Here is a 13,077-nt window from a genome sequence, read left to right as displayed (position 1 = left end):
CTCTCTAATGGTTGCAATACTTCCCAGCAAATGACAAGAGAGAATTTAAGGTCCTGGAGCTTCATTTTAACTGTGTTTTTCTATGTTCCAAGGCCACATCATCTCCTGATTGCAGGCATGCTGCAGAGAGCCCTGCTGGCAGCAGGCTATACACAGCATCCTCCCTCTGGCACCTTCTCTGATTCTTGGTCCATAGCAATCTAAATTTGTTAATCATAAAGAAAACTGGAAACTTCCTTCTCTCAAATATGTCATGATTCTATACATATGCATAGAAAAAATAAATGCTTTGAGATGTTGACTTTAGTCTGTGAGAACGTTAGGTATGGTTGGAAAGACGGATAAAATTTACACTGATTAAACCAAAAGCAGACCTGAACTTACGGTTTTCTAATTGAATTACTGTAATTCTTGGATGTTCCAAGAGCTTCTAGCCAAATTAAAGCTTCTCAATGTGATTTTGATTCCTCATGACTTATAATAACCACAAGAGAAGTATATTTAGTATGGATGTGCCTGCTAATAGCCAGTCTCCTAATTTTACAAAGTGGTGATAACTTCAGTCATACATGGAAAAAGCACTTTATTTTTTTTTCTCTCATCTATTCAAGACAAAATGTAATTCTGAATCTACTTAAATATGAAATTCATGTGTTCTCTTTCAATACAAAATTTAATTTGATAGTCAGTATTTCAAAGACAGCAGCTCCTACTATTTACTAGAAAGGACAGGAAAGTCAAACTTATGGGAAAATACTTTCCTTGTGGCTTGTACACATTAAATAAAAAGTTACAAAGCACAAAAAATGAAGACAAGGCCTTAATTTCATCAATCTGCAACACAGGAAAGGGAGGGGAATGAGAGAAGAAATGAAATTCTCGGATGAAGGTCCTGCACAGGAACAAAAGCAAATCAGTATGTCCCCAGCCACCTTCCTGTCACTTAGACCTTCTCAACGTTCAGAGCTGTGGGGTGGGATTTCTGGAATAGCAGGCACTTAGCAAGAACAGCTTTGCCAGAGCTGGTGGATTAGCTAAGCACGGCATGCCCAGCCCCAGGGAACAGGACTTCTGTTTGTTATGTGCCTGAGGAGATGTCATTTATCCAGATATCACAGGAGTCTTTTCTTCCATATACACAGGCTGAAAATTATGCATTCTGGTCACTACCACTAGCAGTAAAAGATCAGTCAATTAGCATGGGAGAGTATATGGTAAGAGTTACTAAAAGGTCTTCACGACGGCTTTTGATTAATTTAAATTTCAGGGTACACTCAGAAGATCAAGAAGCATTCTCAAAAACAACCCAATGTTGGCTGCTCATTTCAAAGACAGAGCTGGCAGCACACTGGCTTACCAGGGAAGGGGATCTCTCTGCCCCTTTTCTGCAGAATAGTTGTGCTGCCAGTATCAAACTCCTGGAGCACTGAGCCTCTCAATAATTTTATTTGGTGATGCCAGTCAGTAACTATCACCTATCACTGGCAGACAGAAGCCAGTTCACTGGTTCATTTTGCTTTTCCAGTTAGTGAGGCACACCATGTAATTTAAATGAATTAATCATTCCTGCGAATGCTTACTACTATTCCTGTCACACACAACCCCATGCTAATTAGCAGGTATTTTACTGTTAATGATAACAACTAGAATATGTAATTTGCAGTCCATGTGTTGATATTTGCAGCTCCCATTGATTGCAGTGTGATGTGTAGGCACTCCACGCTTCCATATTTAGGAAGCTCAACAGAGGTCACCTAAACTTCACATTGAAGAGCCTAACTTTAATTTCTTTTTGGGAAGAGAAGCCCATGCAGATGTTTTTCCTCCCAGTCATCCTCATGGGCACAGGACAGCTGTTGCACTCCCACCAGTCTGTGGGATACTGGATCTTTCTAAATGAAACAAATCCAAATCAACACAGCATCAGGTACCCAAGACAAGCATGTGAATGTCTATGGAGTCTGTGTACTGTGCTGAAGCCCACATGATACAATTAAAGGAGCTTACCCCACTTTTGTGAGAAATCCAACTAGCTTGTACACTGCTATCCACATCTGTGATTATGCATGTAACTTCAAATTCCTCCCCTCCTTTGAGAAGCTCATAGCTTTTTGATAAGGTGATGACAGGAAGAGTTTTGTGAACTGGAAAACAATTTAGAAGTTTATTACTTTTCATTAGTCTCAGCTCTTCCGGGGGGGATAAAAATCAACAATCATTAATTAACTTTCCAATAACATCAAGGCTCTGAGATATATTCAAAATTTTTAACGTATTACACCGTTGTTCCTTTACAACATGCACATTTCTGCTTCAGCCTCGCTTCAAATTACACTTAAAAGTTAGATAATACTTGTTAGAGCATAGCAACTTGCATGAAGAAACATGAATGATGTTGAACCATTAATAAGACGATTAATTTTGTGACAGTGATTAAAAAGTAGCACTCTGGAACTGAAAACATAGTGAGGATAACTGAAGAACAGCAGCCCAACCTAACTTCAGATTTTAATTACAAAACATTACAGCCAGCAGAAAGTACTGTCTGACAGGTCCCTGAAAAGCTCCTGATGGACAGCCTAGACAGGACAGGTACAGCTCAAGGACTTCTGCACACCTGTCCCTGAAAGCACCACAACCTCTGCTTACAGTGATGGCTCGCAGTTTGTCACCCAAAAAGCAGGTGGTGACATTCAGACATGGGGTAGCTGTATCCTGCTCTGCTTCAGGATGTCTTTTGTCAACACTCAGGTATATCGAGGACTATGTGTCTCCTGCCTCTGCAAAGCTCTTCAGCTCTTCCTCTCTGTTCCTTTTCTGGTTTGTTTTTCTATTTTCTCCATCCTTTCTTCAAATTTTCCTCTTTTATTATACTCCAGTTATCTCTTCCCACTAGGGCTTTTACACAAGATGACAAATTGTGAATGCAACATGTATCACATAAGGTCTTCCAGAGTCTCTTTCTGCCTTTGATACAATTTTTGTAGTTATCTTAGGTAAACTGTACAAAGCTTAGGAAAACCCCATGCTTCTCAGCCATTTGTACTTTAACAGTAATCTTTTCCTCATGTTGCTGTAAGAAGCTACAGAAGAGAACAAAGAAACATGTTTGCTCTCTTCAGATATAAAGGCTCACACAAAAATCCCCCTCAGCATTCAGCAGTTACTAAGTGACAGGAGGATGGCAGTGCAGAAGGCATTCTGTGTTTTCATCTGCCAGAAACATCTCTGGACATCCAAAAAAAAGCCCTAAGTCCATAAAGCCCCTCATTGTTTTGAGAAGGGCTGTACATAAACACTCACTGTGCTATCATAGCTGTTGTGTGTCTCGGTACTCCTGCACAGCTCCCTGTTTCACAGATGCCTCTTCAGACTCTCTGCACCAGAAGATCACATCTGAGGGTCTCAGTGCCATGGTTGTAACTACAAAAACATTACCCACCAAAGTGTCTCTAACACATTTAAATGTTGAGCCAAGGAGAAAGTGAGAGTTTTACTTGGTGAATTCAGTAAGGGCCAAACACTATAGCACAGTAATTACAATACTGAGAATAACAATGCTGAATTTCCAAAATTCAGGAAAAGAAGACTTAAAACTGGCCACGGCAAACTCCATGCTTGAGATAGTGCTCACTCCTCAACCTCTTGCCCCACCTCCAAGGAGAATGGGCAGGTCAAAGAGACCCTGCCATGGAGCAAACACCAGCGTGTGCCCTCACCAGGCCACAGGGCAGCCCTCCTTCACCAGCACAAAGGCGACATGCTGCTGTGGCTTGGACTCAGCTCCCAGGCCCTGGCACCATGCAGCCAGTGGGGATGAGCACACCAGCCCGCTGGCCCGAGCTCTGCTCCCCCTCTTTCGGCAGCAGCCTCAGCTGCAGCAGGAGGTGGCTTCATTCCAAGTGTCCAGAGCTACACCGAGAACAAACTCATTCACTTGCCCCTGAGGAAATGCCAAGCCAGCCCGGCTTGCTGAACTGCTCCCTCCACTTCCCTCCTGGGTGTTTACCCAGCCCAATAATGACACACGGGGTAAGTGCAGGCTCCAAACTGCCCAGACAAAACCAGCCTGTAAAGTCCTGCAGACAGACATCAGGCTTCTCCTTCTTCCCAAACCCAAGCACACAACCCTGGGGCACAGGGGTGCGTGAAGGTCAAGTGTAGGGTATCACCAACAGGACTGCCAAGTGTAGTGCTGCATGTAGCAGCTCAGCCGCAGTGCATTCATCATCATCATCTGTGCACATGGCTGATGTTGTGACCATCGTCTGTGGGTTTATACCCACACTCTGAGGGCCTGCCTGGCAGAAACATGGCTATAATAATGAGCGAGAGGCTGATTGCAGGTGCCTTGAAAAATCAAAAGGGTTTTAATAAAGATGGAAAAAAATCCAAAATACAAAATAACCAACCCGAGTACAGCACAGAGAAACTCTTTGCTGCTACAGCACCTTGAGACACGAGGATGGAAAAGTAAAAGACAAAAAGTGTGGAGTTCCTTTGTTCCCTCTCTTTTGTACCTAATTGCTTAGGTGGGCTTTTTGGCCCTTGGCCCAATGAGTGTACCAAGAGTCTTTGAGTATCATTTCCAGAGTCCAATCTACACTTCTGGGCTGGCTCTGAGCCAAGTGCAAAGAGACATCTACAGAACTTTCCAGCTAACTTCTTAACATGTCAAAAGGTAAAGTGAGACCCTTTTCCTATAAGGGAACACCTGTTAAAGGTATAGGGATTGCATTCCTACCCTCTTCACTCAATAATAATATGAAGACAAAGACCTTCTCCTTCCACAAGCTCTGCCTCTCCACCACATCCCTCTTCTTCAATGCCATCAATCAGTTCCTTCTACTGTCACTTGTGGGCAAAAGACACAGGAGTCAGGCATTGAAATAGTTTTGCTTGCACAAACCTGTACAAACCTCAGGATGTTGGTTTGCCCTCAGAATTTAACAGCATAACCCATATTTCTTATAATGATGAGGGGGGGGAAAAAAAAAAAAAAAAAAAAAGCGCTTGGAAATCACCAGGAGCAGAAAATGAAGCTCATCATGGCCAAACCTTCTTAGCACAGCCATAAGCTAAGTGTCATAAGATCAATCTGTGCCCTGACATAACTTTCCCAAATCAAGCTTTCCGAGCTCACCACTTTCCTTTAGACAGCAGTGAGGCTTCACAGCCCTTTTCTACACAATCTGGGAATCAGGTTCTCTACAAGGAGGCAAAAAATCCTGTGTTACCTGGTATCACATTCAGGAAAATCTTCTCTGATATCTTCTCAACTCCATTATGCTTGGCCAAGCACTGGTAGCAGCCCTTAAATGACCTCTGTACATTCTTTATAACAATGCCTTTCTGGGGATTGGGAATGAATGTCATATTTCTGGGGAGACGTTTGCCATCACATTTTTTCAGCGTGAAATTCGTAACATTTGGATCTGTTAGTGGGCACACTAGCAGGATGTCACTGTCTTCTTTTCCATAGATCAGAGAATCAACAAGGAAGAGCACATTTGGATCTGTGAGGAAACACAAAGATCTGTCAGACAAGTTGGCATGGGAACTTCTGATTACCCTAACTCTACAATTGGGCACTTGTCAAAGAAAGTTTTACTTTCAGCCAGTAAAACTGAGTATTGCCTAACTCATGTTTACCAAGAGACATTAAATTTTCTCCTCAAAGAGCAGCACAACAGAAGACGTGCACTGCTATTCAATACCAGATACAGTAAAGAATCATGTGCACTAAAAATAATCTTACTGCTTTTTTACTCAGAGATGAAGGGCATTTTTTGCCTTGTTTAGGTCCAAAATATCCCCACAACAGTAAACAGATTATCACAGACCACTAGAAGTAATTTGCTTTTAAGCCAGTGGCAGGGCTGTAAGGTTTCATGCCCACGGAAGGATTTGAAAGAAATTTATGAGCAAATGGAAGTTGAAAAGCACCTAAATTATGGTTTTCACTTCTGTAAAATACATAATCTAAATGAAAACACATTGCTACCAGAGGAAGCAGCAAACAACTTCTCTCTTTCTCTCTGCTCCCTGAAAGCATAGATTATTTTTAGCCTCCTTAGAAGAAAAACTGGGCATACAAACAGCATATCTGATTGAAAAATCATCATGCAATCTTTCACAAGGTAAATTTCCTATAGCATTTCATCTCAGCAAACCACAGCACACAAACACATAGTACTTTAAACACTTCAGCAACATAAGTTGAAGTCCATGTCATGACCTTGAAATGCTAAGGAGCTGGCAAACACAAAAATAAAGGAATGTGTGATGACAAACACTCTGTACAAGTTTGTTTCAGATTCCATCTGCCCTCTCTAGAATGAATTAGAAAAACAAAAACAGAGAGAAAAGTTTTCTTTCTTTTTGCAAACATGCTTACAACTTGAATGATTAGAGAACAACAAACCATGGCTTCCCAAGGAAGACTGAGGGAATTTGTTTAAGATGATGGACAATATGTATTTGGTTTAGGACAAAGTACGAGGCTGAAAACGAAGCCTGGGATGTTTATGTAAGCAATTTGCTACATCAGGGGTTCCTCATCACTGAACAGAGAAGTTACTGGCTGGTTTCTAGCTTAGAGTGATGGTGTAGCTTTAGCTGAATTTGATATCACCACCCAAGAAGCCCCACAAACTACAGGTTTTGAAGCATCAGTCTAGAATTAGAGGATGGAGACTACTACTACAAAAAAAAATTCATAACAGAATCAAAATGTGACATTTTGCACACAGAGATCTTAAAAGAAATGCAATGATTGGCTGCCCCTTCTGAGCCGGTAGAGGATGGATTAAAAGTGTTCATCTAAATGTCCCTGCTAACAGACATAACTGATTGCTTTCTATTCATTCCCCCTTTCTCCAGTAGGGACAGAACCAAGATTCATTAGGCAGAAAGCATGGCTCCCTGCAAACACCAAAAAAAAAAAAAAAAAAGCAACTTTTGAAAATAGCAGGAACAAAGACCTGTTACACTAATAGCTGAAATTGCAGGGAAGGTCTTGACTGGAGCAAGCAGAATTGCAGAGGTGCTCCCCTTGCATCTTCAATCTGTCTGGAAGGGAACAGCACAGTGAGAAGACATGAAAGGAATTCCTATAGAGAATCCAGACACAAACAAGGCCGCTCATGGTCATATTCCTCCCTTCACGGCCTTCTACCCCATGGACATCTTGGGTTGCACTTGCCTTCTGGCCACACCACAGGTTTCCAACATAACATATCATGGCGCTTATCAGTGCTTCCATCTGGAAAGACCTGAGATCAAAATCAAGAGGTTTTTCTCTCTTACGCAGGAGTCTGAACTAGGCTTGCTTGGACCAGGAAAAAAAATGCTTTTATAGATACAACACAGGAACTTTCTCTGAAAAGAGAAAGGTAAAACAGGTACACATCCACAGTCTGTCAACAACTGCATCATTCTTGGTCTCAGAAACAGAAGAAATTTGGATTTAGTAGGTTCAGAAGAACCTAAGATGCCAACAGATGCAACCATTTTACGTGGCACTATGCAGGATTGAGGTTCTTGGTCCCGTTCTCTCCTCACTCCCTCCTATACAAGCAGAAAAGTATAGTGGGGTGTTTGCGGCAACCCCACAAGCGGCAGAGCATATGGCAGCATCTTACAGGTGATGCAAGATGTCATTAAACCACGCCTGACGCAAAATGATGGTCAACCTCACAAACATAGTTATTTCACAGCCAGGAACTTGTCAAAGTTAAGGCTGCACATTTTTTACACAACTGAGACAAAAAAGATAGTAACGTGTTGCATGAGGGCCACACAACTTCCCTGATGCTTTGGTAAGCATGCTCAGGAGAGCTGCCTGCTATCCTGAGGTGAAGGAGTCACTCATGTAATGGAAGGCAAAAACATCTCTATGATCATAGCTGTATGGGATAATTACTATGACCTTCAGGAAAAAAATCATGGTAGGTAAAGTCAAGATTGTTTACCATATACAGGTAAAACACATGTCAGATTCATAGTAGTCACAGTCATAGTCTCAGAGAAAAACAGAAAGTCAAGAAAACTTATCCACAGTAGCTGCATGGCTATTTGCGGAACTTAGGAGCAGTTAAAGGCACAGTCTTTAAATTGTGCAGCCCCCGTGCCAAGTATCTGCCCTTGAGAAAATAACCTTTGCTGTGCTATATCTCCCTGTCTTGGAGAACAACCTTGAAGTAATTCTCAAAGGACTAGCAGGGTTCAGAGGGGGCTCTCTGAGATAACCCCTGATGGTCAAGGAATGCTGTTTTCAAGAAAGTCGATGCTGTACAACTTTTTCCATCAACAGGTTAGGAAGACCACCAAAGCTATGTGAAGGAGAAGCAAAATAACCGTTTTCCTTGGAAACTGAACGGAATGCCAGGCATGGTAAAACTGTGAGCTCAGGGGCAGCTGATGTAGACATCAGCAGAGAAGAAATCTGAAGAAAACACTGCACAAAGAAGAGTAATAAAGGATCGAGAAATGTGTCAGAGCAGGAACACTTTTTTTTCCTGTCTGAGACATTTCTGATCAGTCACAAGGTAGATCAGAAGCTGAAGGCAGAGGAATCATCACTGTTTGCTGGCTTAGGCCTGGGAGCACAGTCTCAAAAGACCAAATCCTTTAGGCTGACTGCCTCAGTAAATTAAAAGCACGCGACCAAACTTTAAGTGACACCATACTGAGGGATGGCATAGAATTAAAAAGACATTTCTACATGTTTCTTGCTTCTTCACTGTTTAACTGACTCATACAACAGAATCAGGTCATTTAGGTATCATCTAGAAATGGAACTTGGATAAACCTCACCACAAAATTAATGGGGATGTAAAGAGGAACTCATCAAGAACTTTGCACTGCTAACAAAGGCCATTACAAGTGAACAGAGAATGAGGTTTCTTCCTACTGGAAAGGGAAGATTTCTTCTACCAGACTGTGTTCTCTTGCTGCACTTCAAATTCATTCTGTCCTCCAACATTTATTATTCTTTTATTTTGGGAGTGGAGATGGGGAGGGGAAAAGGGAAGGGGTGGGAAGCAAAAATAATGCCTTCATTGATATTTACCTTTAACAAAAACATAGTAAGAGGAGACAATACTCCCTTTACTTCTGCATGTGTATCTGCCTATGTCTCTGACTGTTGCATTTTTGGTGTACCACACTTTCTCACTGGAACTCCTTGCTTTTGCCGATGGGTCCGAGTTCTGGAAATTCCAAGTCACAGGTCCCTCCTCGTTGCACGTCAGCCTTAATTCCTCCCCTTTATTCACAACCCGTAAAGACTCTACATGGGACAGTGCACCACCTGGAAAAAAAGAAGCACAAAATAGAATGTCTGTCAATACAACATTCTCTTTTTTTTCTGCAGCTAATTATCATTTATAGTTGTAGATGTACAACTAATATTTTGGGAATTATTTCTTTAAAATACTAAGCGGCAGTGGCACTGTGCAATTCTACAGACACCTTTTGGCTTGTAAGACCTTTGGCACACAGAGAAAATAACCAGTGCAGGTGGAAACTGGCCTCTAAAAAACCTTTTTGAAGTTTCAGATGCACCACTTTCTGTAGTGTTTTGGCTTTTGAATGGGAACAGACCCAAGCTATTTAAAAATTAAATTCAAGAACATATGAGTCTGATCCTACATGGCAGCACTTTTAATCATTCTTTGTCATTTACTCATTATGTTGCCAAGAACTAAAGTTTCCTTGCTCAACAGTTATCTTTTTATAACTGCTCTCTCATGTATTCATACGCTTCACGCATACTCTTGAAATAGAAGTGTCCAGTTTAATGAAGGTATCAGTACATGCTTTCCGTACTTGCTTGTTTCTTTACCTGAAGTGCCAATTCAACGGTTCTTACATTAAAAAAAAAAAGGCAAAATATTCTTCAAGTTTCCATCCCAATGCTACCAAATTAGTTTCACTGAGGCACCAACCTCCCAGTCACCAAAGCTGCTCTAATTGACCATTGAGCATCTTTTTCACCGAACACACCCTAATATGTTTTAAACATTCTCACAAAATGAACCTCTGTAAAATTATCAGCTCCAGTTCACAGTTCCCAACCACTTCCCAAGTGTCTACACGGAGAAAGGGGCACACTCAGGCTTCCTCGGCTCTACTGTTAGGGCAAGCCAATCAGGAGGTGGCTGAGTTAGCATACTCATGATTTGAAAGTCCTAGTGAGCCTAAAAAAATGGAGTTCAGAGACAAAAATCCAGATAAATTATCACTGTTTCCGACCTACTTGAACATCAGAAGAACATATTCAAATATTAAGGTGATCTTGCAGTAACAAACCCTTTCCCTTCCAGAGCAGCTCTTCAGTGCTACGAGTAATCCTTAGCCTACAATAACTGTGCTATTCACTCATGTCACACAGCTGTACGAGACTGTAGAACATCCGTGTGCAGTAGCAGAGTCATGCCAGTGAAAATACTACTTGCATGCAAAAACACACTCTGCAGCTCCATTCAGAGGCTGAATTTCCCTACCCACACAGATAACAACAGACGTTCAGGAAAAAACAATCGGATAATTACTTGGGATAAGGTTATACACTCCAGACTTAATTCACTCATCTCACAGCTTTAGTTGTTCTTAAGGTACATACTGGATTAAGACCAGGTCAGGTAACTGCTTCTCTTCCTGACAAATCCACCACAGAGTAGGAAGCAAAGGATGGTCAGACCACCTGCAGAGACTAATTACTTTGTTTGTTTGTAGTCTGAAAGGAGCACTCCTTGGAATTAGAATTTATCAGTGTTAAAGTCAACTGGCATTCATTCTTCCAGTGTCACCAAGCAATTTTCCGCATGAGGTCCACTAATCCTGCATGTATTGCTTCCATGACTGATCGAATAAACAACCATCCTAGAAATAAAGATTGCCAGAAACAGGCAGAAAAAAACCCAATTTTTAATTTATAATCTGCTACCTCAAAGTGGAGGTGTGTGTCAGACCTGTGGTACAGTAGCTCAAACAAGGAGAGTGAAAGTCCAAGGTCTCAGAAGAACAAGCCCCAGCCAGAAGTGGCACAGTAAACAGGAAAGCTGGAAAAATCCTTTGCCCTTGGCAAAGAGGTGCCTGATAGCAGGCTTGAGGCTAGAAGACCTCTAATTTTCAAACCCCTCAGATCAGAGCCAGGAACTGCTGGCATGTGAGAAGACAGAGGGCAAAGACCTCTGAGAAGAGCTCCTGAACAATCATACAAGTCCTTCATGGGGACCTCTTTGGAAAACTACTCTGCTTGCTTCCCACAGACCACAGGGCAGTTCAAGTGCCAAATTACATGAGCTGTATAAAACAGGAAAAGTGTGGTGTGGTATAGCTATCCTGGCACCAGCTTAACAGACAAGTCAGGGGGAATTGAGAAAGCAGAACATGTGGACAACCTTCACTGGCATCACTCCATCTGCAGCCAGCAAGGTCTCATCATGGGCCCTGCCAGGGAGGTACACATGGAGCTGGACTGGGATGGCCCCCACTGCCCACTGTCTCAAGGAGCACAGTCCTGGGCAGGTCAAAGAGACCCTGCCATGGAGCAAACACCAGCGTGTGCCCTCATCAGGCCACAGGGCAGCCCTCCTTCACCGGCACAAAGGCGACATGCTGCTGTGGCTTGGACTCAGCTCCCAGGCCCTGGCACCATGCAGCCAGTGGGGATGAGCACACCAGCCCGCTGGCCCGAGCTCTGCTCCCCCTCTTTCGGCAGCAGCCTCAGCTGCAGCAGGAGGTGGCTTCATTCCAAGTGTCCAGAGCTACACCGAGAACAAACTCATTCACTTGCCCCTGAGGAAATGCCAAGCCAGCCCGGCTTGCTGAACTGCTCCCTCCACTTCCCTCCTGGGTGTTTACCCAGCCCAATAATGACACACGGGGTAAGTGCAGGCTCCAAACTGCCCAGACAAAACCAGCCTGTAAAGTCCTGCAGACAGACATCAGGCTTCTCCTTCTTCCCAAACCCAAGCACACAACCCTAGGGCACAGGGGTGTGTGAAGGTCAAGTGTAGGGTATCACCAACAGGACTGCAAAAGAAAATGGACCCATTAGAGGGAGCAGTGCAAAGCTTAATGTCATAATTGACATCTTCTGCTACCTGAGGATGGATTTGTCCAACCATACCTATCACTGTGTTGTGTGTAAATGCTGACCGGTTCTGCATTAACAAACCCTTCCCCTTATGAAGGCCAGCTCAACAGTCCTACAAATACTCACCGCCATGTCCCTCTGATGCACAGCACAGCTTTGCACAACTGGACTGGACGTGTAACAGCCATGCCTGAGCTGGGGGAAACATTTCTCAGAACCCAACACCACTTGCACACAAAAACACACTCTGCAGCTCCATTCAGAGGCTGAATTTCCCTACCCACACAGATAACAACAGACGTTCAGGAAAAAACAATCGGATAATTACTTGGGATGAGGTTATACACTCCAGACTTAATTCACTCATCTCACAGCTTTAGTTGTTCTTAAGGTATATACTGGATTACCAGGTCAGGTAACTGCTTCTCTTCCTGACAAATCCACCACAGAGTAGGAAGCAAAGGATGGTCAGACCACCTGCAGAGACTAATTACTTTGTTCCTGGTCTGGGTTTTGGAGGAAGCCCTTGTTCTCTCCCCATCTCCCTCAGATGAAGATTTACCAGTGCTAAACACAATAGACAAGTCCACCAGTGCCCGTTTTTTCAGCACCACCAGAAATTATCCTGGAGTTCCACTAATTCCCTACATAAACTCACATGATTGAACAGATAAAAAAGTATCCCAGAAAAAATAATTGCCAGGAAGATTAGAAAAATATAATTTCATATTTTTATGGAATGTTTATGACTCTTACCTACTCTTTCCCCTAGGTCTCATCCTATGCATTCCAGTTAGGAGTTCAAGTTTTTGCAACACTTACCAGCTGGACTATCTAGCAAGTTACTGTTAAGTTTTTAAAGGCAGTAAACAACACAGCAGAGCCTGACCTGTCCAGAGGCACAAGAAATACATTACGTAGCAGAACTGGGGGGGAAAAAAAAAAAAGATGAAACTAGCACAATGTGGTGA

At 42.7% G+C, this 13,077-nt stretch overlaps 1 protein-coding gene across 1 annotated transcript in view; it reads right to left on the bottom strand.

Annotated features, from left to right (window-relative positions):
* The window catches only part of KIT (KIT proto-oncogene, receptor tyrosine kinase), a 55,647-nt gene that overhangs the window by 28,249 nt on the left and 14,321 nt on the right, over positions 1-13,077 (bottom strand). Inside the window, exons 2-4 of the mRNA XM_066185750.1 lie at positions 9,074-9,313; positions 5,238-5,516; positions 2,008-2,144 (exon numbers count right to left, since the gene is read on the bottom strand). Of these exons, the coding sequence (XP_066041847.1) occupies positions 2,008-2,144; positions 5,238-5,516; positions 9,074-9,313 (656 nt within the window). The remainder of the gene's footprint in view (positions 1-2,007; positions 2,145-5,237; positions 5,517-9,073; positions 9,314-13,077) is intronic.

Source organism: Chamaea fasciata, unplaced genomic scaffold (assembly GCF_029207755.1).
Source record: "Chamaea fasciata isolate MVZ Bird 193981 ecotype frontalis unplaced genomic scaffold, bChaFas1.0.hap1 SCAF_6, whole genome shotgun sequence".
Taxonomy (NCBI): Eukaryota; Metazoa; Chordata; class Aves; order Passeriformes; family Sylviidae; genus Chamaea; species Chamaea fasciata.
The sequence above is the reverse complement of the archived record's forward strand: the minus strand, read 5'-3'. Positions and strand labels throughout refer to the sequence as shown.